The sequence below is a fragment of the Miscanthus floridulus genome, chromosome 5 (genome assembly GCF_019320115.1).
Source record: "Miscanthus floridulus cultivar M001 chromosome 5, ASM1932011v1, whole genome shotgun sequence".
NCBI classification, from domain to species: domain Eukaryota; kingdom Viridiplantae; phylum Streptophyta; class Magnoliopsida; order Poales; family Poaceae; genus Miscanthus; species Miscanthus floridulus.
Genome location: NC_089584.1, coordinates 96,054,651 through 96,082,634, shown reverse-complemented (window position 1 = coordinate 96,082,634; position 27,984 = coordinate 96,054,651). Strand labels below are relative to the sequence as shown.

Genomic DNA, 27,984 nt, shown 5'->3' with positions numbered 1-27,984 from the left:
TTGAAGATGCTACATTCCAGGCAGATACTTGATTTTTGGAGAGCCGAAGATAGTACATGCATGGGAACCAAATTGCGATATGATAATATTTCGCCTTAGACACACTGTATAACTCGGGGAACTCCCCAGTGACATAACTAGCACGGTACAACCACTCGTCGAATGAGTAGGCATGCGTCAGAAAATCTATTAAAAAACCTGGGATGCCGAAAAAACAGTAATGCACAGCCCACCCATCAAACATCTATCGCTCCTTCATGCCGAGGGAGGATCTGGGATAAGGTCCCTTATTATGCTTTCTTATTCGCTGTAGTCAGATGAATATGAAGTAGCATCTGGATCCTCATCCGCATTCATCTCCCCTCCGACACCACCATCCTCTCCATCATCACCAATCTCATCATCTTCATCCATCTCAACATCGGCATCGTCAACTGCTTGATCTGCATCATCTTCTTCCACATTCTCATCACCTTCAGCATCTTCATCCTCCTCGTCAGTCTCATGATCCATCATGGACATCGTTCCATGGTGACTGGATCCACTAGAATAACCCATTGAGTAATCCGCAACTTGCTCTTCATAATCCTCATCCATGGGCTGTCCGTTTTCCTCGTTATCTTCTGACTGTGATCCAGAACTGTTCTCGTCACATTCGTTGTATGTCATTCTGGTCTCCAGGCCCCACTCATCTGCACCAGAGCTTTGTGGAGACTCCTCAACGGGGGCAGGCTTTGAGCTGCTAAGCATGCTAAAGCTTCCCAACAAATTTTCCTTTGGAATTGATCTAGCTCTGCCCGCAGATGGCTGCCGAGGCCTCACAGTTCGACGTCCTCGTCTAGTACCACGACCACGTGCACGCCCTCGGCGTGCGTTCTTCCTTGGCGCTTTATCAGAAGCAACAATGTCATCCTTGAATTCGATCCTTGATGAGCTGCTAACACCTCTTGGGATCCTTCCACCTCGACTTCGACCTCTGCCTCCCCTGCTACCTCCTCTACTTCCACGTCCACGTCCCCTACGACCACTACCAGGAAGCCACCTTCCATCATACAGATTCAAACCAGTTGGTTCAAGTATACCTTCTTGTTTGCTCTTAGCAACTGTATACCTTGATGGAAATTTCTGCAGGTAAGGAATAACATAAATACGTAATTATATAATTTTCATGGGAACTGATGATAGTATCATATATATAGATGAAAAGTCTGTCCAGATAAATAATCAAGCACATGAAAACATTTCACGATTTGAAGGTATATTAGCAGAGCAGTGACGTAAGTTTTGACCAAAACATGAAACTATAAATCTGATGGCATGTGTTAGTCCAACTCCAACAACAGTCATACCAACCAAAAAAGAAATAGTATTATCAAAATTTAACTTACCATGAAACTTCCATCGTCTCTCTCCATCTTTTGATTTTGCACGTAACAAATAGCTGAGTCAAGGTCTAACATTCGGAGCATAACAGCAGAAGTAGTGTCAGGAACCCATGGAAGGACAGAAGCAGATCCAGCCGGTAACACAGGATTCTGGGGTGTAATACCCTGTGAGTTTAGACATTCACTTGTTGTTTCAAAATCAGAAGAGAGGCAACCTGGTCTTATTGCACCTTCCAGAATAGTCAAAAGCTGCAAAGGGAATGAAAAAACAGTCTCAGATAGTCAGATGTCAAGTATCCAGCAGATATACGAAAGTCAACATACATGTGACTCAAAAATCTTTACAAAGGAAACTCATAACCACAAAAGCAGTATACACTTTGAATTACAGTTAAAATGAAGTTATTTAGTTATGCTAGTATTATTGGTCGCACCATCCTTTCATTTGGTAGTTCAGTTTAGGTCAGATGCAAGCCTGGGACTGGCAAACCAGAGCATAATTTGTGAATGAACTTCTAAAGAACACATTAATCAAGGCACCATGCTTGACCATCGCAAGTCGTCATCAGAAGCAGTTTCCCAAATTACATTCTAAATGATGACAGCTAAAGGTGGAGACTGGATAAGTTATTCCATCACAATAACTGAATAAGGTAGTTATATACTTCCAAAAAAATTTTAGCACAGTTTTGACTTTTGAATAAGGCATCCATGTGCTGCAAGTGTTCTAGCTAAAGTGCTGGAAACCCATTAACACTTAAAGTTATATATACATCTGCCAGGCAAATGAAACTTGAATGCATGTAACCAGAGTTTCAGTCCAGAACAGGAAACGATGGGAAGCCAGAATAGTGGAAAAAAATACTTAACCTGGAATGTTTCAGCAATAGATTTGGTAGTGTACAGCTTCACACTCCAAGATTTCCGATACACATCAGTCCAAAATGGTTGAAGTGCTTCTGATGGTATAGATGCCTGTAAAACAGGACTAATAAGTTGCTTAAGCAGCTCGGTGGCAAGATTAATTAAAAAAAAAGAACTAAGGAACCACCGAAACATGTGACTTTACCTCAATCGTAACTAACTGCAGCTTGAGTAATACCATTCCTATTGGAACAGAATAATCAGCGATTTGCATCTTCCAGTAAGGGTCAGTTCTCCGTTTCTCTTCGCATTGTGTTGTATGATCAGAAAAATTGTAAATGGATTTGAAAGTCTTATGGCAAGAAGGACAGTGCCTTTCTTCTGCTAAGTAAATCTGATAGCAGCAATTACAAGAATGCAACAATTCAGAGCATCTTTTCTTCCTGTATTTCATGGCACATGTCAATTCCTGATTGTAGCATTCCCTCCACATCCATTTTAAAAATCTATCTGCCCTTTTTGAGATAGCTGTCTTCTCAAAATCATTACGCCCAAGCTCTACTTTAAAAGAATCAGAGTATGCTATCACACTATCAGATGTAGCACTAAAAGGAGTACTGCTTGAGCTTCCAACCTCACTATGATAATTTGCCCGTATCATGTCAGTAGCTCCATTCTTTGGATACCTTCCAGCAGATAGTTCTATACTTGCACTTCTCCTCTTAATAGCTTCCCTAAAGGTGGGCTCGATCACTTGCAGCATTGAATGCAGCTGTGCCTCCCGGCTGCCACGTGTATCGAGGGCGGCCACTAAAGAATCAAAGGCCTGCATTTTAAAAAGACAGAATGTCCAACAATTACAGGTAGTTTATGCATAATGCTTGTCTAAATCCAGCTAGTAAAGTAATGATTGATGAACATTCAAATTAAAGTCAAGCAGGTTTCGACTTAATGAGCATACAACAAACTATACAATATCTGCTTAGCATCGTTGCTCCTATGCAATATGAGCATCAGGCTCTTAAAGCAACATCTATGGGACAATTGCCTTTTTTGCCATCCTAACCAGTGGCAACTTTCCCAAAAACTTCACCAAACTGCCATCCAGGGACCACAGGAACTCAGTGATTTTCCAAACAAAAATTGCTCGGGTTGAAACAAGTGGCAATGGGGCCCACAGCACGTGGTCAGCACCTCCAAAATTACCATGTTGCCCCCTCATTCCTCAGTCTTTTCCTTTCCTAGTCTCCTCCTTTCTCTGTCTCTGGCAAGCCACCACCTTCCACCATGACCACACTTCTCTGTCCATCGCAAGAACAGCGCCATTGCTGGAGCTCACTCTTCCTAGGGATGCGTGCTTGACGGCATCTATGAGCTACTGCTCCATGTCACCAGTTGTTGCACCGGTCAATGACTAGCTGTGCACCACCTCCTGCTTCTCTGCTCCTAAATCCTCCAAGGAGTGCTGCATCAGGACAGGGAGGCCACACCGTCGCACTCAGTGACCACGGGCTCGAGTGCGACATCACAACGCAGACTCCTGTGCCCGTGTTCATGTCATCAGCACCTGCCACTGCAGCCTGTAGCTCTTGTGCCTGCTCTGCCACCTCCCATCTTTTCCCTTCCTTTCCTACATCTCTCTTCTCTATTCGCCCCTCTCTGCAGCAGCCGACCTCAACGAAGATGGAGCAGAGCATGTCTACAAGTCGTCCCATTAGGTCGATCAGGGTCACCGAAGCAACTAGCTCGACTAGAAACCTAATTGTCCGACTAACCATCGCCTAACCACGATTGTTGTCCGACTAGGAGGGGGACGACGAGGCTGGATCTGTGACTGCCTGTCCAATTCACGGGCCAGCTCAACTGTGCTTAGAGGTGGGCTATTGGGCTAAAATTGCCACCAGTTATGTTAGCATAAGTGTGCCCAGACTCCACCAAAAACGCAGAGAACAGAGGCAGCATTGATTTCCTTTTCCCACGCCACCACAAATCCTCCCACACGCGATTCCTCCTCCCCCCGCACGCTATTCTGCCTCTCCCGCACGCCTTTCCTCCTCCGCACACCATTCTTCATCGCGTGCCATTCCTGTGGTGTGGTGAGTGTGCCCTTTCCCTCCTCCCCCATCCCTCACTCCGCAGCGCTAGCTCCTCCTCTCCCCCCTGCTTGTTTGCTTGCTGTTCCGCTGCCCCTCTGCCTGCTTGCTGGTACTCCATCCTAAGGTGATGTACTGCTGTTATGTATATGTGCAGATGTGGAACAGTGCAGAAATCAACCCTCACAAAGTCACAAGTCACCAACTAGCCACTAATGTAATCTTGATGCTTGCTTTATTGTGTATACAGTATAGTATATATAGTATGTATATGTCCTGAAATATATAGGGCGACTAGGCTCAACTAATCAGTCTGGTCGATGACTAATTGCGATTAGTCGCTTAGTTGGTCCCATCACAACTATGTTCAACTATATGATTCGTAAACATTGGAGCAGAGAGAGATGAGGTGGACAGGCGGTTGTGTGCTGGTGCTGGCCCTGGAATTTGGGGAAAGAAGAAAACGGAGAGGAAAGAGTAAGAGGAAGATGGTGGCTGGGATTTGGAAGAGGAGCAGCAGGATGTGGCCCTGGGGTTGCTGCTTGCTTGCATAAAAGGAGGAAGAAGGGGGCAAAAAGGTTATTTCGTATGTACCAGACAGGTTTGCTGTGGGCCCCATGACCATGGAAAATTGCAAATTCTTGTGGTCCCCAGATGGCAATTTGGCGAAGTTTTTAGGAACAGTGCCTTTTGAATGTGCCACTGGTTAGGATGGCAAAAAAGCAATTGTCCCACCCTTGAGCAGGCAAAAATATGAAAATAATGCTAATAACAATGGACATCTTGACACTGAAATGTCAATAACTGCATATGAAGTACAGGTGAAAAGGAAGTTTCATCTTCGGACGAAAACCAGTATAAGATGTAAACTTCAAAAGAGAGCTATGGAATATAAGCTTTCTGATGAAGTTTCATTTCCTTGATGGTATCAGAAAGATTTGGAACCCCCTGTTATGCTGGTAACTGGGCGGTAACCACATGTTTCCCAGGTGGACTCTGTTCTACTGTAATGCTTATTCCCCAACTTTGGATATTATACATCTGAAACAACATGCAGAGTCACCAAAACTTGGTGTTACTATAATTTCTATAAATCCAGGTATTAATGGGGATTCTGAGTGACCAACAGTGACTGCACGGTTACCGCCCAGGATTTGGAACCAAAGTGAGCATGGAACCATGGACAATGCTGATAGGCAGTACATTTCTAGATTCAAACCTTTTTCTAAAATCTAAACTAGTTGAAATTAATCCAAATATTACTTTAAACATATTTGCATCATTATCATTATATTAAGAAGGAATAAAGATTGGTCTCACAAAAAAACAACACAAACACACAGCACACCCCACCATACTTACATAAGCAAAAAGCAACAAAACACAACACAGAAACCAAAAAAAACACAGGCTAGAACCAAGAAGGTCCAGAAAACAATGAGAACAGAAAGGCCCACTTAAACGCCCCGGCGACTCTGATGGTAAAATCCCAATATTTTTTTAGTGTGAAGCACACTGGTATTTTCAAAATGGTTACCACCATTTGCCAGTCATAAATTGGACCAAGCAAGTCAGCAGTAAGTGGCCAGATTTATACAGAAAAATTAGTACTGGCAATTCCAGAGCCAAAAATCACTTACATCTTAACAGGTGGATTAGCACGTCATTTTAAAAATTTATAACGTACATGACTGGTAGCCTGATGCTAGCAAACATATTATCCAGCAAATAGCACGATTTGGCATCTGACTTTTTTTTTAGTACCGTAGTAAAATGAATAAAGTAGAAATGTAAAATGAATAACGTAATTAGTGCGTATGCCCCCCAAGTAGGCCATGATGAGAGTGCTAAGCAGGCTTTTCTGGGAACACTTAGATCGCTTGGTTAGAGCTGTCCCTAGTAGCGAGAAGCTCTTTATAGGAGGTGATCTTAATGGCCATGTAGGTACATCAAGTGCAGGTTTCGAGACGGTTCATGGGGGTTTCGGATATGGTAGTAGGAACCAGGAGGGAGAGGAAGTCTTAGACTTCGCCATAGCTTTTGATCTGATGATAGCTAACACTTTCTTCCGTAAGAGATAGTCCCATTTAGTGACCTTTAGAAGCGGCTAGTACTCTAGTCAAATCAACTTTGTCCTTACAAGAGGAGGGATAAACGAACATGCGTGGACTGTAAGGTGATACCTGGAGAATGTGTGGTCGCTCAACACAAGCTGGTCGTGGCTGACTTCCGCTTTCTGGTGCAAGCTCGTGGGAACAAACAAGCTAGGGTTACTAGAACAAAGTGGTGGAAATAAAAAGGGGAGGCATCAAAGGTCTTTAAGGAAAAGGTCATTGAAGAGGGCCCTTGGAATGATGAAGGCGATGCAAACAGCATCTGGGAGAAGATGGCAATATGCGTTCGGAAGGTTGCTTCAGAGGTGCTTGGAGTGACCAAAGGGAGTGGATGCGACTCGAAAGACACTTGGTGGTGGAATGAAGATGTGCAAAAGGCTATTAAGGAAAAGGAGTGCTATAAGCACTTGTATCATGACAGATGTGCAAACAACATAGAGAAGTACAAGGTGGCAAAAAAGACAAAACGAGCGGTGAGTGAGGCAAAGGGGCGGGCCTATGAGGGCCTTTACCGACGTTTGAGTACGAAGGAAAGAGAGAAGGACATTTATAGGATGGCTAGGGCTCGCGATAGGAAGAAGGGACTTTAACCAAGTCCAGTGCATAAAGAATGAGAGGGAGCAGCTCTTGATGAAGGAGGATGAGATCAGACATAGATGGCAAGAGTATTTTGATAAATTGTTCAATGGTGAGAACGAGAACACCACCGTTCAGCTGGACGACTCGTTTGATGACACTAACAGGCGCTTTGTGCGGAGGATTCAACAATCGGAGGTCAGAGAAGCCTTGAAAATGATGAAAGAGGGCACAGCGATGGGCCTCTGATGGTATCACAATCAAGGTGTGGAGATGTCTCGGGGATATAGCTATAGTATGACTAACCAAGATGTTCAACAATATCTTTCGATCGAACAGGATGCCTGAGGAGTGGAGAAAAAGCATATTGGTACCAATCTACAAGAACGAGGGAGATATCCAAAGTTGTACTAATTATTGGGGAATTAAGTTGATGAGCCACACTATGAAGTTATAGGAGAGTCATCGAGCAGCGCCTGCGAGGAACGACGCAGATATCAACAAACCAATTTGGTTTCATGCCCGGAAGGTCAACTATAAAAGCAATCTCCTTAATAAGACAGGTTATGGAGCGGTTTAGAGAACAGAAGAAGGACCTTCACTTGGTTTTCATTGACTTGGAGAAGGCTTATGACAAGATACTATGAAATGTTATGTGATGGTCTTTGGATAAACATAAAGTCCCATCAAAGTACGTGACCCTCATCAAGGACATGTACAACAATGTTGTGACTAGTGTTCGAACAAACAATGGTAACGTAGATTACTTCCCGATTAAAATTGGACTTCATCAAGGATCAGCCTTAAGCCCGTATCTCTTTGCCTTGGTAATGGACGAGGTTACCGGGAACATACAAGGGGATATCCCTTGGTGTATGTTGTTCGCTGATGATGTAGTGTTAGTGGACGAAAGACAGGCGGGAGTAAACAGGAAACTAGAGTTATGACGGCAGACCCTTGAGTCTAAAGGTATTGAGCAGAACTAAAACCGAATACATGAGATACGACTTTGGCGGAGTTGTACAGGAGGAAGGAGATGTGAGTTTGGAAGGTCAAGTAGTGCCTAAGAAGGATACCTTTCGGTATCTAGGATCGATGCTACATAAGGATGGAGATATTGATGCGGACGTTAGCCATAGAATCAAAGCAGGGTAGATCAAGTGGCGACAAGCTTCTGGCATTCTCTGTGACAAGAGAGGTACCAGAAAAGCTAAATGGCAAGTTCTATATAACGGCGATTAGACCGGCTATGTTGTATGGAGCAGAATGTTGGCCTACAAAGATTCGACATGTTCAACAACTGAGTGTTGCAGAAATGCGTATGTTGCGATGGATTTACGGTCACACAAGAATGGACCGAGTTCGGAACGATGATATACGTGATCGCCTAGAGGTAGCACCAATTGAAGAAAAGCTTATCCAACATCGGTTGAGGTGGTTTGACCATGTCCAAAGGAGACCTCCAGAGGCACCAGTGCATTGTGGAGTCCTAAGCCAAGCTAATAATATAAGGAGAGGTAGAGGAAGACCGAAATTGACATGGGGGGAGGCAATAAAAAAAGATTTAAAAGCTTGGGGTATACCTAGAGATCTATGTTTGAATAGGAGTACTTGAAAAGCAGCTATTGAAGTGCTTGAACAGTGACTTGAGGCTCTTGGTGGGTTTCAACTCTAGCCTACCCCAACTTGCTTGGGCCTGAAAGGCTATGTTGTTGTTGTTGTTGTAGAAATGTAGGATCTAATAAGTATAAATTAACACTTACCTCCTCTGAGTCGATAACTCTCCAACATCCATCTTTGGATTCAAAAAAGATTCTTCCTGAACCAGGGTCATTTGGTGATGCTGAAGTTGTAAACTGCCAATACCTGTTTCGCCTCCGATCCTGACCTAGGGGCAGGGATCTGTAAACATAGAGCTGTTCTGCCCGGTGACCAATGTACGATTTCAACTGAGATTGTGTTTTATCAGCATAAGCATACTGCTGAACATACGAAGTATCTGGGGTTGCAAGGATTTCCTGGCCTATGCCATTTCTCTCATAAGCCATACTGCCAGATTTACCCTGATTATGCTGATCAAGCATCTCACAACTGTTGATTGTCCCAACATGTCCATCATTCTCTTTATAAGCATCACAGGCTGGAGTTGAAGTAATCTCTGTAGCATTGTTTTCTTGATATATATCAGCCTTCAAACCCATGTCAGAGTTATATTGTACTCTGCTAGCAAATTCTTCTTTGGAACGCCTCTTGTCAAGTTGCGCTTCTGCCCACATTTGCTTCTTTAAGGCATTAGCTAACTCCAAACGTTCCTGCAAGACTCTTGATCAGATGTCTCCCAATGAGGAATAACAAGATAGAAGAGTAGTTTAGCAGGATCATAATATATACCTCAAGTACACCACGAATATAATTCCCTTCAGTGGCAACACCAACAAGGGAAACCAATGCGTTAAGGCGTTCTTCAACACTAAGATCGCAGTAGTCACCTTCGGCTAGTGCACGTACCCAAGGCTCAACTTGATTGCTTTCATCAATTTGTGTATTTTCAGAATCACCAGGGGCTACTTCATGATTAGCTGATGAGCCTCCAAGAGGTGAATCATTAGAAGTATCTGCTGCATTGGACTTGCCTAAAGAAGGGAGAGGAGTGCCTTTTGCTGATTTAGTATAACTACTTGATGAGTTCAATGCATTACCCACACTATCTAACTCGGACCTTATGCCAATAACTGTAGTTGTACTCAGTACTTCATCTTGTGCCTTGACAGCAAGAGGAGGATCCTTGTCATCTTCCACCTCAGTATTCACATCATCACCATCAGGGTCATCATCAGCATCATCACATTCAGAATCATCATCCCTCTCAGCTTCATCTGCCTCCTTTTCAGCTTCAGAGTCAGAAAGCACATTCTGAAAAGCCCTAATTTTTTCACGTGCTGCTGACAACACGGCCTCAGAATCAGCTGGATCTTTTCTATAAGGCGACTTCACGCAATATGTTGAAGGAGCAGTTCTCTCAAAAAGTTTTGTATCCCTAGACAAGGCGGCAGCTATGGATGCCTCAGGTGTCTTGCTTGTTGTGAGGTCTCTCAATCCAGATTTCTGAACAGGAAAATAGTCAGCTTACAAAATCAAAGATAGCCACTTAAGGGGGGAGGGAATTAAAGATACATACATATATGTGTATGTACCTGAATTTTTTCTGCTACTTCCAATATTGTGAGACCTTTACTCCCTTCAAGAGAAAGCACATGGAAAGCGGCAAATTTTACAGTTCCAGGAGTGAGACGGTGGCGGGATCTACGTCGATTGGTGTAACCTCTTTCCTTCATCTTAGCAGCAGCATTCACAGCTGCTGAACCATTTCGAAGTGTCGATATAGCATTCTCACCATCAGGACCCTGCAAGAAATTTTGCATCGACTTGTGAAAATACTTTTATATGTTTTTTCTTGTCATGCAGAAAACTGAGAATTTGGTGTAAACTCACTACGGAGATCGCTTCTGAGAACTAATATTTATACACATGGCTCAGATATATGTTTAATTTTTCATGAGAATTGTCATGATTTCCAGTACTTTTTCAGTTGACTTTTGACCTTCAGCCTAATCACTAGAAACAAGCAAACTTGTTATCTTTAAAATCAATCTATATTTGTGATTAATACTCATCATTTCTTTATAGCAATTTACCAGACTCATGATCATTCAGTAGCATAAACTGATGCAACATGATGTAGGTTAAAATTTGGAAGGACCTCAAACAAAATAAGACACAGCCTAAGTATCACTGGTAAGTTGCTGGCATCATCCAGGAGGTTATTTTGAATTTCATAAGTATCCCTTGACCATTTGTTTACAAGGTACTGTATCAGTTAAGGAGAAAATTATAACAGCATTCAAATATCTTATTGATTCAAGTGAGAAATACATAATAACATAACATTAGGAGATACTTTTAACTGAAATCATCTTAGAGGCAGGTGGGATGTATAGGAGCACAGACCTCATTATCATTCCGATAGTAAGAATCTTCTACCGTCCTTTTCTTTAATTGGGGTCCGAAACCAGCAGATAAAGCAAACTGTCTTAATATCTCAGGCCATGTAAGAAGATTAAGATGGCGTTGCCAACTACGTATATTGAATCCCCAGGCATATGCCTACCAGAAAGAAACATGATTGTTCAAGAATATATATTAAGAAAAAACATGAAATGGACAGGATGAAAAGAAAAGGAATGTAATATTTGAAATTAACATCAAATATGCATGTACAAGTATATACCCACCCCTTCAACAATTTGTGGATGGCCACCTGGATTTACCCCCAGTGCAATTGATGTTGTTTTAGCAACATCCTCGATATCCTTTATAATGGATTTCAGTAGAGCAACATGCAGTTCCCCCAACAACCTTGAATCCTATAAAAAGATAACAATTTAGGCTAAGACAAATATAAGAAAAAGGATTGTAGATTATCAGTATATTGCTTCAGAAGATGCTAGCTTCCAGGCCTAGTGACTAATTTTTCCAAGGCTACATAAGTTTTATAAAAGAATATATATATAATGGTACTGTATCGCATGGACATGTGAAGTTATGGATATAATAAACAACTCTGTATGGACACCAGCTAATACCCAAATCACCTGACATCTCCCAGTATCAAAAAGGTTGTAGATAAGATAATAAACACACTGGCAAGAATACCTTCAGTGTACCATGGTTTTAGTTATGTAGCACCTAGTTAAATGGAGCAAAGAACCCCAATGAGATCAAACAAAAAAATACTAAGAAAAAGCTTTCCCTTGCATATTCTGAGTCAACCAAATTCATGACTGAACTTGGAATTGTTTCAGCTTTGCATGACCACTGAGATCCAAGTTTGATTTATATTATTCAATAATATATACGAAGTCAAATTTTTAAATTGATATATTATGAATTAAACCCTTAATGGCAATATAGATAAATGCGCTCGTAGAACACAATCCAACAAGGAATATCAAATCTGACATAAGAAATGTTATAGGACCACTAGTAGTAACTAAGACAAACATAAGGATTGTGGTCACAGGTCACTCCTGTTCAATTTTCTCGAACACGCAGGAGAGCTGCGTATCCACTCCTGTCCAATTTAATATTTATTCATTTATTGCCCCAAGCCAGAGATAACCTTTGATCAATCATCCATGTCTTTCTTTGTGCCTGATCTTACCACTCAGAAAGTGTGAAGAACATAACCATACATATCTATTTATTCAATTTTCCTCCCTTTACCATTACTCTACCAGCAAAAGAAAAAGAAATAAAAAACATAAAGAAGTCCAGAGGAAAAAGGAACTTACATAATCATGAAGAGACTGAACAAACTCATCAAGTGTAACTGGACAAAGACCCAGAACATCAGTAAAAGTAATGAAGAATTTCCACACCTGCAATTCAGTTAGCAAAAATGTCTCTTGAGATGAAGTTATGCGAACACCATATATACTATAGTACATAGACAAACATAGAATTGATGCCAATGTATTAAAACATTTATACATGTGTAGTAGCATAAGGGAAGATAAACAGACATGAGCAAAGCATCTTTATAAATAAAAGAAACATAACAGTTCAGTTGTAATTTAATGTTTCTTAGGAACTTCTTTATTCTCGAACGACGCAGGGGAACTGTGTGCCATTTCATTAAGAATGAGAAAGGGACCGTACAAAATGTACAGGAAAACAGGGGAGGCATCAAGAGGTCTCCCCCTACAAAAACCCAACACACACCCCTGCTTGTGCTTGCCTTACTAGCCTTTGAACAAGGGAGATGACAGCGACCTTCACAGTTAATGTTTCTTAGGAACGATGTCCCCATGAATATAGTGTGGCCATTTATGAATCAAGGCAACCTTAAAATCTTTGCTAACAATACTAACCAAGATATGTTCAGGATCTCAACATCTCTTAAGAAATGTCCAAATAATAAAAAGAAAAGAGCAAGAATGTAAGATGAATACAGCATTACCATCAAAAGCTTTCCAACATTATCCTCGGATCCAGTCCAAGGCTTTATAGAAAATGGCAACTTCAGTCTCACCGTTGGAGGAGGAAATTGACTTAGCATGCCTGGAAAAGGAGAATAAAAAAATAAAAAACATGTAAGTTGAAATATGCAGTTAGGCTTCCAATGTCAGAAGTAAAGCCTAAAACCAAACATGCTATCATATTGTCACATGTCTGTTCCTTTGATAATAATGCCTTAAATAACAGTACATGTCAAATGAGTGAGTCCATTTTTCAATTGCAGAAAATTGGCATGCAAAATCTCTCCCAGCAGCTTGGAGGGACGTCCTCTCTGGGCCGGTAGGCTAGAATTAATAAGGTTTGAGGAGGCCAATGGATAAGCACGTCAAGGTTTGAATTACGTTATCATCTTAGGGGTTTGAACACTTTGGTTGTTGATACATGTGTAGTAGCATAAGGGAAGATAAACAGACATGAGCAAAGCATCTTTATAAATAAAAGAAACATAACAGTTCAGTTGTAATTTAATGTTTCTTAGGAACTTCTTTATTCTCGAACGACGCAGGGGAACTGTGTGCCATTTCATTAAGAATGAGAAAGCGACCGTACAAAATGTACAGGAAAACAGGGGAGGCATCAAGAGGTCTCCCCCTACAAAAACCCAACACACACCCCTGCTTGTGCTTGCCTTACTAGCCTTTGAACAAGGGAGATGACAGCGACCTTCACAGTTAATGTTTCTTAGGAACGATGTCCCCATGAATATAGTGTGGCCATTTATGAATCAAGGCAACCTTAAAATCTTTGCTAACAATACTAACCAAGATATGTTCAGGATCTCAACATCTCTTAAGAAATGTCCAAATAATAAAAAGAAAAGAGCAAGAATGTAAGATGAATACAGCATTACCATCAAAAGCTTTCCAACATTATCCTCGGATCCAGTCCAAGGCTTTATAGAAAATGGCAACTTCAGTCTCACCGTTGGAGGAGGAAATTGACTTAGCATGCCTGGAAAAGGAGAATAAAAAAATAAAAAACATGTAAGTTGAAATATGCAGTTAGGCTTCCAATGTCAGAAGTAAAGCCTAAAACCAAACAAGCTATCATATTGTCACATGTCTGTTCCTTTGATAATAATGCCTTAAATAACAGTACATGTCAAATGAGTGAGTCCATTTTTCAATTGCAGAAAATTGGCATGCAAAATCTCTCCCAGCAGCTTGGAGGGACGTCCTCTCTGGGCCGGTAGGCTAGAATTAATAAGGTTTGAGGAGGCCAATGGATAAGCACGTCAAGGTTTGAATTACGTTATCATCTTAGGGGTTTGAACACTTTGGGCGTACCCAGTGCAGAGAGCTCCCGCTCTGTGCGGGGTCTGGGGAAGGGTGTCAGTGGCAAGCCTTACCCTCGCCTGTGCAATGCGAGGAGACCGCGACTCGAGGGTTTGAACACTTTGGAACCATCGAAATCATTGTGTTTTTATGGAGCCCTGCCATTTGCCTGGAGCTTTGTTGCTACACAATGAGAAAATGAGGTTTTGCAGTTTAGCCAGGCCAGAGGTATATCTTACCTGGCTACCCTAGCATCCAAGTGAGTCTTTGTTCCTAGGTTCATGTCGGTTTTGTTCTGTAACCAAGGCAGGCCTGTAGTCTTAGAAACATTGGTGTGAGTAGGTGTATTTGCAATGTTCAAAACGGCGACGCTAGGCGTCCGCCTAGGCGCAACTAAACGCTAGGCGAGGGGTTCCGCCTGGCCTAGGGGGGTAGGCGGACTCCTAGGCGGGCGCGGCGCCTCCGCGGCGATTTGGCAGCGCGGAAGCGGGCGACTGCGTGCGCAGGCGAAAAATTTTGCGAGCAGTAGGCGCGCTCGAGAGCAGCGGGCGAGCGCGCGGGCTTGCGCGGGGGCGGACAGATTACTCGTGAAGAGATGAGAAGACGGCCGCCGGCTGCTCCCCTTCCGCCGGTCTTCGTCTTCCCCACCGGTCTCCCTCCCGACAGTTGCTCGCCTCTCCGCCCGTCGGTCTACCTCTGCCCGCCGGTCTCCCTGCTCCTGCCGGCCGCTCCCCTCCTCGCCGGGCGGCTGGACGCATGCTCCCGCCGGCGGCTCCCCCTCCCCGTTGGGCAGCTGCTCCCACAGGGAAGGTAAGCACGTCGGTCTTCCCTCCCCTGCTTGTGCTTGCCTGCTTGGATGCTCATCTCTCCTCTGCTCTGAAACTGAATCTGTATTACTCTGAAACTGAATCCCTCCTATCTTTGCTTTGTCTGAACTCTGAATCTCTGAAACCTTTTATCTTGTATTTGTATCAACTATGTTAGACTATTAGCTAATTGACTGAATGTATAGCTTGTTACTTGTTAGGAATGTATGCTTAGAGTCTGACTGAATATGAATGTATGCTTAGAGTCTGACTGAAATTTGTTGACTGACTGAATCTGAATGTTTTAGCTGATTGACTGAATGTTTTGGCTGATTGGCTGCATGTATGTATTGCCTGTATGTATTTTTATCTAATTTATTCAGCTTTTCAGCTCCTATATTTATATAATTTATTCAGCTATACACGCTGAATGCAAATTTAGGAAAACGCCTTGAAACGCCTAGGCTCGCTTAGGCTCTAGGCGGTGGGTCACCGCCTAGAAACTGCCTAGCGCCTTTTTGAACATTGTGTATTTGTAAGGGTATCTTGACCTTTTTCTTCTTAATATTATGATATGCAAACTCCAGTGTGTTCACGAAAAAAAAACTATTGCTAAAATAAACAACTATGTGGCGAAAACCTTTAGAGGCATTTTACCAAAAAGAAAGTTTCAAGTGAGTTGTGGGAAAGGGAAATTTAATTTGTGAACAGTCAGAATACTGTGAAGCGAAATATTAGGGGGAAACTGCATTTTTGTGTTATACTTTGAATTCTCTGGATTAAAAAAGCACTGGAGTGATTTTCCAAAACTCCAAAATCCTGCTAACTTTTTTTTTTACTTTTAGAAAAAAAAATTCTTATCATTATTTTGAAAACCAACCAAGGCATAACTGGAGATCCAAACAAGCCCTAAAATCCTCCTGTTAAAATGTGCTCTATTTTGAATGCACATGTGGTGACCCTAAAGCGGTAGGGATAAAGCATTCTTCAATGCTCAGATTCTTACCTAGAAATTCAATAGGCTTGTAACATAAAAGACTATAGATACAATGAATTGTTAGTCTATGTCTATTTCTATGCCTTTAGTTATACTCTGTTAGTGGATGCACAAGAAACTGGAATTTTGCCCGAGGAAGCCATTAGAAGTGAAATATTACTTGTGAAAGAGTATATATTATTAAGGAGTTTGGAACTAAACTAGACGAACATGTAACATACCTCGAAAGGAATCAAGCTGCTGCAATGTGTCACTGTCAAGATACAGCATTGAGGGCAAGCCTTTGTTTTGTGCAGCTAATTCCATTAGTTCCAAACGCTCATCTTCCACCAGTTCCATATACTCCCGTGCAATTCTGCGTGCAGTAGCCCTTTCATTGGCCGCCTTTTGCCTTGCTGCTTCTTTCTCTTTTCGGAGTTCCTCCTTTTGCCTTTGTTTCTCTGCCTGCACAGGTGTAGGCAGAAGGAATAAGCTATTTAATACACTACATTTACAGTTAACATTCTAAGAACCAGAAAACTAACTCGTTTAGATTGCTTCTGCAAAAACTTCTCCAGACGCTCATGTTCACGCCTTTGCTCTCTTTGGAACCTCTCTTCTTCTCTCTGCCTCTCACGCAGTAATCTCTCCTCTTCTTTTCTTCTCTCACGGTCAAGTCTCTCCATTTCCTTGCGCCTTTGCTCCTCTCTCTGCACAGACATCACATTGTAAACGAATTTAATGAGGAAGACATATCTACAATTATATAGAACCGGTAATACCTTTCTATTCAAGATATCTTGTTTCTCAAGCTCCTTTCTAATTCGTCTTTCGTGAGCTTCAACTTCCTTTGCAATCTTTGCTTCTTCATTATGCTGAAGAAAATCCTAGGCAAATTTAATATGTATATGACTATAAAGCTGAAAGGCAAGATGCGTATATGAACTCAAGGAAATCATACTTTTCGTTTTCTTTCCACTCGAGAAGTATCTTCATCATGATAAGCTCTTCTTTCAGATGATACAAGTGGGTTTTCAAATGCAGCAACCTGAGAAATATCAAACTGGCCTTCAACAGGAACAGGATTCAGGTTGCTATTAGACTGGGTCATCTCATAATCTGCTGGTGCTGCTGGAAACACCTGAGACCTGCTGGACTGGGGCAACAGGCTAGAACCAGATGTGTGGCCTTGAAAAGCATAACTAGGCGCAGCCTCCTCAGATCCATGGAGAAGCTGTGATCCTGATGTGAGAGAAGATATCCTAGAATTTGAAACTTCCACTGGAGTATCATAGTAGTGAGATCGGCTTGCCCTCTCATATGTATCACTTGGTTGCTCAGGAAGGAACTGATACTCATGGACAGCCCGTGATCCAACATGAGGTTGGACTATGGGTGAATTACCAACCGTTGATTTTCTCTTCCCAGTAAACGAGTTTGGAACAAATGGGGATTCCATGGTAGGTAAAAATGCTGAAGCCTAGGGGAAAAAAGAAAGAACAGGAGATTAAAAATGTGATACTTAGGAAACTAAAGAGGAGCATGGAACCCTTAATATGGTAACTATGGCACAGAGAGTAGTCTCACCCAGAAATCTAAGAATGCAGATTGATGCAAATATCATTAGGGGGACAAAGTTTGTAGCATGAATACTCACCAAAATAGGGATACATGCTAAAGGGATAACACTTGTAAAGGTAAGTAGCTCTTCTGTAACTACAATCATAGGAAACATAACCATCCATGCATAGCTTGATGTGCAGAACTAATGCAAAGAAAAAGGTGCCCACCAAGTACTACATGATAATCATGCCATGCCAATATTTGTTGCAACCAAGTCACCAAATCCTTAGTAGCCTCGCCATATTACCTACAACACACCTGCAGTGTATACTACTCAATGGTCAAGTCTTTAGTCTTGCCCACTTTGGGGGATGGTAGTGAAGGGGTGTTCATAAAACTGGTAAAACATGATTTACGATTTTGAATCTTCCTAGGCATTCTTACCATTTAAAAGATAGAAATACATGCCCTATTCTGAACTGACTTAGCAATCACCACATGAGGTATGATGCACACGCACTCATTTGAGTAGGGCACAATCGAAGTTTAGGGCTAATGAATCAGCACAGCAACCTTAATTACTCATAATCACATCACATATCAATAGGAGATAAATTAAATAGACCTCACACCACCATCATTTTAGCACTGATGCAATTTCACTTCAAAAGGTAAGCACATTCAAATAAAAAACCCAGTTTATGCAATGGCACAAATCCACCACAGATACATATAAGAGATACAAACTTACATTTAAAAGTTTCCTACAGATATACCTTTAAGAGCTTTTGATCATGCCTAGAAAATATCTTCGTATCATAAGATCGCACAGGCTGCTTTTGTTGCTCTGGAACTGCCAGAAAATAAACAGGAAAAGATTTTCAATAATTAGAACTTGTATTGGTAAGTGCACAGATGCTATTAATAGAATCCCCATATAAGAACTTTTATTCACCAAATAAAGAAACCTATACAAGACTTAGACGCATGCCATTTAGCAAATGCCCATCTAATATTTTGTTTGTAAAATGTTAAGGGGGTGTGCTCCAGTGCCAAACTGCCAATCCTTCTCAAGGTGATGTCATCCAAATCAAACTTTGGGCAATAGATGAGATCTAGTATGATTGGATTATAGATACATGGGACCATACAAAAGCAACAAAATGCTCATCTGCACTATTTTCCAATTCTCCCTAAACATAATCAACTCAAATCACGTCTATTGGATCTACAGATATATGGCCAATTCCCCCTAAACATAATGAACTCAAATACCGCCAATTGGATCTAGACGATATATGGCAATGTGTTATCTACCAGTAACCTGGTCCTAGAACATTGATGCCATATACTAAACTTCCATGTCGAGTGTGGTAAGTAGTCGTCGACTAGCCTTAGCTCATTCAGCGGCTTGCTTCCAGGCCTGATGGCAGGACATATGGAAAAAGAAATGGGATCTAGAGCGCAGGGGAGAGAAAGTAGAAGGGCCTGAGCCAAACCCTAGTGCAGCCCTACCGTTGCCATGATGTCGTCCCTTTCACATCCCAGTAAGTACCCTCCCTTGCTCTCGGTAAGAACCAACATGGATGGCGAAGAACAAATGGGAGACGGATCTAGTTGAGGCAGCGCTCGCCTTGCTGCCTCCCTTCAGATCCCTCCTTGTCTTCTGATGTGCAATGAAAATATTATAGCACAGGAGGTGGCGCAGCGTACTATTTCTAAGGTGGTTGATGCAAAGTTTACACTGCTCTCCCATGCCCTAATACTAATTGGGCCTCACCTAAAGCCCAGGTAGACTAGTTAGACATAAAAGGCCCAGCAATCGTCGTATTTTCAGTTGCCACTTGCCACTTTGCAGTAGATGTTAGTGGCAGCCACCGTCCACCGACCAGATTACAATGTCGTAACTGGATGTGCAAGACGACATTTGGGGCGTGATTCTTCCTCTTGGGAGTGAGGGAGGCACTAGCGCAGCTGTCTCCAATCTAATCCCTCCCTCGCTCCTGATATATGGCACAAATGTATGGAGCTGCTGCACTGCTCCACTCTGCCCTAAAACTAAATTGGGCCTCACAATAGACCCAATACCAGCTGAACATAACTCCAGGCAGTCAGCATACATGCTGTCACTTGATGGGTCTCTTTGGGAGAGCTCCAGCTCCAAGAATTCATGAAGCGGGGTATCCCTAGCTCTACGAATTCCACGAGTTTGTGGAGCTGGAGCTGGAGCTGGAGCTGGAGTAGATTGAGGGGTTTGGGTGGGTCGGTGAGGCGTCTCGTTCCTATTTTAGACTAAAAACAGAGACTTAAACCAATTTATTTTAACCCAGAAACTCCAAATTTGGCGAGAAACCAGGAGCTTGAGCAATCCCAAATAGGCTCCAAATTTCATCCTATGCCACATCTAACGAAGTGCGGATAGGGAATATAATACAGAAGATTCACACAGCATAAGAAAAAGAAAGTAATTGAATAAAGAAACAAGGGAACTGATCATTAAGCACTATAAGGAAGTGTACTAGAAAAGGAAAAAAATGCTATCTGGTGTCTACACAAACCATTGGTACAACTCTTTTTCAACCAAAAGATCAAATTGTTCAACTCCAGTTGGGTGGTTTTTTACTTCTAAACCAAAGGGACTAAACACCTACTCCCTCGAATACCAAGTTCAAGTCCATCTAGCATTCTTCCAAATGCACCTAATTTATCCATGACAATTCCAATGCAGCCTTTTGCTTCATTCTTCTATGTCTGCACATGCTTAGCACCCTAAACAATGCAATAAACTTGCCAGCTACCTTAACTTTTAGCAATAATTGGTGGGCACTAGGATCATGGTACGCCTTACCTTGACTCTTGTGCCCAAGTCCACGTACTTACATTTGGGATTAGAAGTAGTAGTTGTGATAGAGTTGTACAGATGGGACATATGTGAAGCATTTCCCAAAATGAAATGTAGAAAATGATATTTTTAGGCACTTCAGGTGTGCAGCAGGATGAAAATGCCAAGCTAATGTACAACAAAGACGATTACTAAACAAGGACAGATAATATTAAAAGAACTCTAATATTCTATATAATAGTATAAGTACAAGGTAACTCATATAAATAAGGGCTAGAATGGGCCATGCGTGTTAATAGGGATAGAATAGTTGCATAGTATAATAGAGATTATGGATCTCAGTTTTATTAGTAGGAAGTAAAACATGGCTGTGCTCAATGAGACCTTATGATGTGCAAATTTTACTTGATGATCCCTCACATTCAGAAATAATATTCAGCTCAACGCTCATCTAAAGAAAGAATACTAGTTTAACTCTTAATCCAAGGATGGTCTCTTACGAATAATAGACCTGTGGGATTTTCAAGCTTGCTCCCCATCTAAATTTTTCATCAATCAGTCATTCATATCTGTCGTCGTATCATCTACTCCAGCATACTGATAACATATACTAGTACCATATACATGTATCATTAAATTCGCCTCTCCAACCATATTGGATCAATCTACTTACTCGAATAACTCGAATATAAAAGGACTGACTAAAATCAATTACATGGTTCTTTTACCATATAAGCAAAGGAACAAAGAAGATTAATGACTTTAGAAGTCAGATAATTTAAAAAGGCGTTTGCAAAATCGATAATCATTCAGCCAGGGCATATGAAAAGCATGAACATTTCCACAGACTGGCCACCTTCAGCATTCACTAGCTTAAACCTTGGCTTAAAACACAATGACTTCAGATTTCAATATGCATACCAATCGGTGCACCAAAGGCACCAGGAGGAAGGGGATCAAATTCAACACCAAGCGCTGGACCATCCTCCCTCAATGGTTCCCCGAGCTGTGACTCCACAGAATTAATCACACGGAGCTCAGATTGTGTGAGCTGCATCGACTGGATAGCCGGCGTTATCATAATTGGTGGTGGCTCGTAATACCTCCTCCCAATATCCGGCATGGAAATCCTGGGAACTGCTGAGGACCGCCCAGCACCCCTTCGCGAGTGAACTGGGTGCAACGGCTCATCGTACGGCCCAGGAGAACCCACCATAAGGTCACTGCTTGCCAGTGGCATCACAGGTGCCGGTAACACTGGCGGTGGAGGCATCACTGGTGCTAGTGCGGACTCTTCCTCCCGCCGTTGCCGCTTCGATGGTGGCTTGCGGTCCTTGAGGCGGCGGTGGCAGAACCACATTTGCAGCTGCCTGTCCGACAGCCCTATCTTGGCCGACAGCTCCAGCCGCATAGCTTCCGACGGGTACTGCTCCACTGCAGCAAACCAAAACCCCCAGAAATGCTCAATCGATAAAAACACCCAAAAAATCAGGAAAAAAACACTCGAATGAATTCATCGAAATCCACGAACCCGCATAGGTCTTCTCGAGGACCTCAAGCTGGTAGGGGGTCTTCATCATCCGCTTCACCGGCTTCTCCCCCGACCCCGACGTCCCCGCGCCTGCCCCAGTCGCAGAAGCCGGAACCGGGACCGGGGCCGCCACTGGCGCCGGAGGCGGGGTCGTGGCCTCGGCGGGGGCCTCCAGCGCCGCCTTCCCGGCGCCATCCCCGTCCCCGCCGACGCCGGCGCCGCTGGCGCCGGCGCCGCTGGCGTCCATGGCGGCGATCGAGGGCCTGGAAACCTAGATCCGAGCACCTTCTTCTTGTGCAAAGCAAGGCGCAGAAATTTCCCAACTTTTTCTCACCCCACCTCGTAGCGTCTGCCCGCACCAAATGCCTCACAGTCGCTGTTATACCTCGCGTCGCGGAGCGAGGAGGAAAAAAAGGCGAATCGATGTGCGGCTGGATCTCCGTGGCTGAACTGGGAGGAGGAAAGGAATAATGACACCAACAATAACTTCAACACCACGAACACCGCCCCGCGGCGGATGGGTGGGTAAGGCAAGGCAACGAAGAAGGGGAAGGATAGGGATGTGGAGGAGATTGGGGGAAGCTGCAGGCCAGGAACAGCAACGGGCGGAGCGACTGCTCCTCGAACTGGGATTATTACCCACGCGCTGCGGCGCTGGGGATTGGGTTTGGATCGCTGCTGCCATTGTGTGCAGCTAATAAAAACCAAACCTTTTTTTCACTCCCCCCCTACCCTTTTCGCTCAGGCCTTTGTATTTCTTTTGTTTTGTTTTGTTTCGTTTCGTTTCTCTCCGTGGGAGAGTGGAGTGTGTTCTGTGTTGTGCGGTAGCTGCTGCCTGCTGTGGTCGAGCTGCTGGCCTGCTGCTGCTAAGCTACGAGGAAAAGAAATTTATAAAAGGAATATTTGGATCGATGGATGGGATGGAATAATTAGCAGCGTAGCTGGTGCCTGGTGCTCGGATTTCTTGGGGTTTGATCTTTACGGAGTGGTGGTGGGCTTTTGTGCTTTTGACTAGCTGGGGTTCTGGTGGGAAATTTGCGACCTGGATTTGGTGCTGGGGTGGATGGATTTGGACGTTTGGTCCTGCTGCCTGCGCGTGTTCATAGGATTGTTCCTCCTGTACGAGGGAGGAGGTCATTGGACGAAGCGCGCTAGAACTTGGCCGGATCCTCTGCGGCGTGGACTTTGCGAGCCTCCCTGTGCGGGAAGCAGGGAGCCGGGACCGGGAGGACGGAACAGGGGACACCAACCACACTCCAGCCTCTGAGCCTGTGGGCACGTGGGTGTGGGCCGTGGCACGCTCTCGTCCTTGGGCTTTTGGCAGCTTCGTTGGTGTGTATCAGACGGACAGACGGTTTTGTTAATGATCTCTGGGCCCATTTAGGAGTGGGATTAAGACCACTCTTCCCCAGTCTCCGAGTGGAGAAGGCACGGGTCGCTGAACTGCGACTGGTACTGATGATGATGAACAAAGTTCGGCCCTTGAATGCCCGACATGAGCCCGACCCCGGGTGTGCAATGCTGGATGGTCTTCGCCTAGAGAGAATTTGAGGGGGTTGCGCTAGCCTTATGGATGTATAGGATTTTTACAATATGGATACGTATATGGTTGAAAATTGAATATAATCACTGTTTTTCTGATTTTTCGTAGGTACAGGCCACACCCATTGCCATGAACATACATCCACCCATGGTCTTCAGTGCTAGAGTTGAAGACAAACCGGAAATTTTGTCAAACTAATGCTTTCAGTTTATAAGACGCAATTTGATATATTATTCATTTATTTTGTATACACTTCCTCTATAAAAAATAATAATTTTACCCTTATATAAGTGGATCTATCTCAGTTTTAATTAAATATATAAAAACAATATTCCCTCTATTTCCAATTATAAGACGTTTTTACTATTTCTAGATATATAGTTTTTTTATGCACTTAGATATACACTATGTAAGATACATAGTAAAAGAAATATATTTATAAAAGTTAAAACGCCTTATAATTTAAAACGGATGGAGTACTTTTAATGCTACCAACCAACTATAACTAAATCTATCATGAAATATATTATCATAGTAGTATATCTATTTGGAATCATCAATGTTAATAACATTTTCTATAACTTTAATCAAACTAAAGGAAATTCGACTCAATGTAAACTCAGAATTACTACCTCCCTTCCAAATTATAAGTCGTTTTGACTTTTTTTGTTTATCCATTTAGCTATGTATCTAGACATATTATTTATTTAAATGTATAGCAAAATAGATATACCAAAAAAAAGTCAACTAACTTATAAATTGAACAGGGTGGTACATTCTTTTTGGACGGGAGGAGAGCCAACCCCTACAAATTAACACTTTGGGTGGTTCTCTCTCACATCTCACATGGATTTACTTCGACAATAGATACTTGTTAATTCTCATCATGTTGCATCCCTCTTAAGGCTCTGTTTGGTTCCGCGGTCACGGTGCGATTGAGCAGAATAAGCCGAATAAACCCGCCAAACGGTCAGCTTGAGAAAAATTCAGGGTTTCCAGTGCAAAATTAAAAGCTCTAGTTTGATTTTGGTGAATTGATGAAATCCTAAGTACTAACCCTTTGCTCTAAGTGATCATGAGATAGGTTAGTGCTAATCCAAGTGGTGAAGCAAGTGAAGAATGATCATGATGATGGTGGAGGTCATGGTGATGATCAAGTGCTCAAAGCTTGAAAAAGAAGAAAGAGAAAAACAAAATGGACTCAAGGCAAAGGTATTTTTGATATGACTATTTTGTTTTGGTGATCAAGATACTTAGAGAGTGTGATCATATTTAGGATAGATAGCTATACTATTAAGAGGGGTGAAACTCGTCGTAAAATGTGGTTATCAAAGTGCCACTAGATATTCTAACTCATTGCATATGCATTTATATTCTAGTGAGTGCTAACACTCTTGAAAATGTTTGTGAAAAATTGCTAACATACATGCATAAGGTGATACACTTGGTGGTTAGCATATTTGAGCAAGGGTGAAGATGTTGGAGTTAAGGAGGCGTTGTTTCCTGCGACAGAACGCTGGACCTACTGTCCGGTCAGCAGTGTAGAAGGGCACTGGCCTCGGTCGCGTGACCGGACGCGTAGGGGGTGTGTCTGGTCATTGCTGACGTATGGTGACGTAGGGCTAGAAGCCGAGGCAAAGAGGACTAGACTCACCAGTGTGTCCGTTCATGCGTGACCTGACGCTGTCCGGTCGTCAAAATTCCTCTTTGCATGCTTACTGACTCGAATGGATGCTACGTTGGCACAGCGTCAAGGTGACTGAGCTACAGGATCTAAAGGGTCTTAGTGGCTAGAGGAGGGGTGAATAGCCTATTAAAAATCTACAACAACACTAAGCCAAGTGGTTAGACAAATATGAGATGAAGCAAGTTCTGCGCTAGCCTACTAAAAATGTAAGCCACCTATCATAATTCTAATTGCTATAGTCTCTAAGTACACAAAGGCTAGATCACTACCACTAAGTTAGTGAGCTCTCAAAGACTAACTAAAGAGCCTCACTAAATAAACTACACAAGCAAGAAAGCTAGCTCTCAAAACTAACTACACTAAAGAGCTTAGCTACACTAAGAAAGTAAATGCAAGGTAGAGTAGTGAAGATATACCACCATGGCAAGTGATCAATCAAGAATATCAATGAATACTAAGGAGACAATGATAACACAATTAATTTTTCCTTCGAGGTTCACTTGCTTGCCGACAAGCTAGTCCCCGTTATGGTGATTCACTCACTTGGAGGTTTACGCACTAATAGGCATCACACGCCTAACCTACAATATGGTGTTGTACAAGCAACATAAGATGAGGATCCACGAGCCACGCGCAATCCACTAGAGTTGCCTTTGGGGCTCCACCAGGGAAGGCACAAGAACCCCTCACAATCATAATGATCAGAGTCAGAGACAATCACCTTCCTCCGCTCGACGATCCACCAATCACCGGGCCAGTCTAGGTGTCGGCAAACACCAAGAGTAACAAGATCTTCACCAGCCCAAATCGTCCAACTAGTGTCACAAGATGCTAGACCACTAACCAATGCACTAGAGGCTCTCCAATCTCACTCAAGATGATGAAATCAAGTGTGCAAGTGAGTGGAAGTGGTGTGCTCAGCTCTCAAAGGGTGTATGTAGGTGTAAGAGGTGTCAAGAGAGCGGCCAAGGCCGGCCACCACCTCTATTTATAAGTCCGCAAGCAAATAGAGTCGTTACCCCTTTAGAGCAGCTTTTGTGAGGTCATCGAACATGTCAGAGAGGTCACCGGACATAGGGTGGCTGGTGCCTCCAATGGTCATCCAATGGCTAGTTTCACTAGCCATTAGGCACCGAACAGGCAACGGTGGCACCACCCCTAGGGTGGTAGTGACCACCCAGCCGAACCCCCGAGAGACCAAGTCTCTAGAAAAAAGTAACGGTGCACCGCCCTAGGGATGGCGGTGCCCACGGCGGTGCCCAAGCTCTACTTCCCTTGCTCTCTAGATAAAAGTGACGGTGCCACCGCCCCTCTAATGGCGGTGACTGAGGTGGTGCACCGCCCTCACCGAGGTGGTGTCCACCGGACACACCAGTGCCACCCTTCTCTTTGCCTCTTCTCTGTCGAGTTTAGGTGGGCACCATCCTAGGAGTGGTGGTGCCACTAGATAGGGTGGCGGTGCCCCACCAGAACACCTATCTCTTGGCCTCCTCAACCGGTCACCTGCCATAGGGGTGGCAGTGCACCGGACAGGGCATGGCGGTGCCCTCAGGGCAGCACCCCTGAGTCCGGTTGCGCCTCTTTTTCTTCACCTTTTTCACCACCTTTGCAAATATGCTAGCACTCCAAGTGATTCACCATCACGTGCAAGTGTGTTAGCATTTTCACATTCATTTTTCAAAGGTTAATCACTTTCTCACTGAATGTGTACTAGGCCTAAAATGCATATGCAAGTTTTTCAACACCTAGTGGCACTAGATGATCGAGTTGTCTGATAAGAGCTCACCTCTTAATAGTTACAACCATATATCCTAGATGTGATCACACTCTCTATAGTGTCTTGATCACCGAAAACAAAAGTTCCTATAGATATCACCTTTGTCTTGAGCTTTTTGTTTTTCTCTTTCTTCTTTTCCAAGCCTAAACACTTGATCACCATGGCCATCACCACCAACATGGTCATCATCACTTGCTCCACCACTTGGAATGTGCTACCCTATCTCATGACCACTTAGAGTAAAAGAGTTAGCACTTAGGGGTTCATTAATTCACCAAAACTAAACTAGAGCTTTCAATCTCCCCCTTTTTGGTAATTGATGACAACCCTTTCATAAAGATATGAATTGAATCTATGTTGCTTGCCTAAGCATATTTACCATGTGTAAAAGGATTTGGACAAGTTTCTTGAACCCCCATTGGTAGTATTTGCTCCCCCTACATATGTGCTAAGAGTTTGGATTGAAGCTTGCACATATGTATGAATTTGAGTTGTGGGAGAGTAATGTCTACCAAATGATGCTAAGGTGTAAGAGATGAACCTTTGAAGCATGATACCAATCGAAGTGCACCAAATATATCATCCTTAGCACCATCGTTAGTTAGATACCTCTTGGAATTACTTGCAAAACACAAACACTAGATACCTCATGAGATCACATTAGAAACAAGGTTCTAGTACCACTTGTGAAAGCAAAGTAAGGCATATCTAACTACCATCCTATGCATGCTAGTTTTTTATTTCATAATTCAAACTTACAACTAGCATACACCACATAAGCATGGAATTTTAATTTAAAACTTATGCCATGCAAGCAAACATATGAAATGCATCAATCAAGTTTATGAGCTTGCTCCCCCTACTTGCGTGCTCAA

The 27,984-nt window shown here is 43.0% G+C and overlaps 1 protein-coding gene across 1 annotated transcript; it reads right to left on the bottom strand.

Annotated features, from left to right (window-relative positions):
- On the bottom strand, positions 1-23,209 carry LOC136450274 (homeobox-DDT domain protein RLT2-like). Its single transcript, XM_066450657.1, has 18 exons — positions 22,103-23,209; positions 21,493-22,005; positions 18,506-18,582; positions 17,128-17,646; positions 16,949-17,041; positions 16,712-16,876; positions 16,409-16,631; positions 13,961-14,061; positions 12,384-12,470; positions 11,325-11,456; positions 11,041-11,196; positions 10,227-10,436; positions 9,424-10,137; positions 8,796-9,344; positions 2,455-3,075; positions 2,256-2,360; positions 1,389-1,634; positions 1-1,125 (listed from the first exon to the last, which is right to left on the bottom strand). Exons 1-18 carry the CDS (start codon positions 22,347-22,349, stop codon positions 301-303), a joined length of 5,583 nt encoding a protein of 1,860 aa, XP_066306754.1. The 5' UTR covers positions 22,350-23,209; the 3' UTR covers positions 1-300.
- Between the last annotated feature and the right edge of the window lie 4,775 nt (positions 23,210-27,984).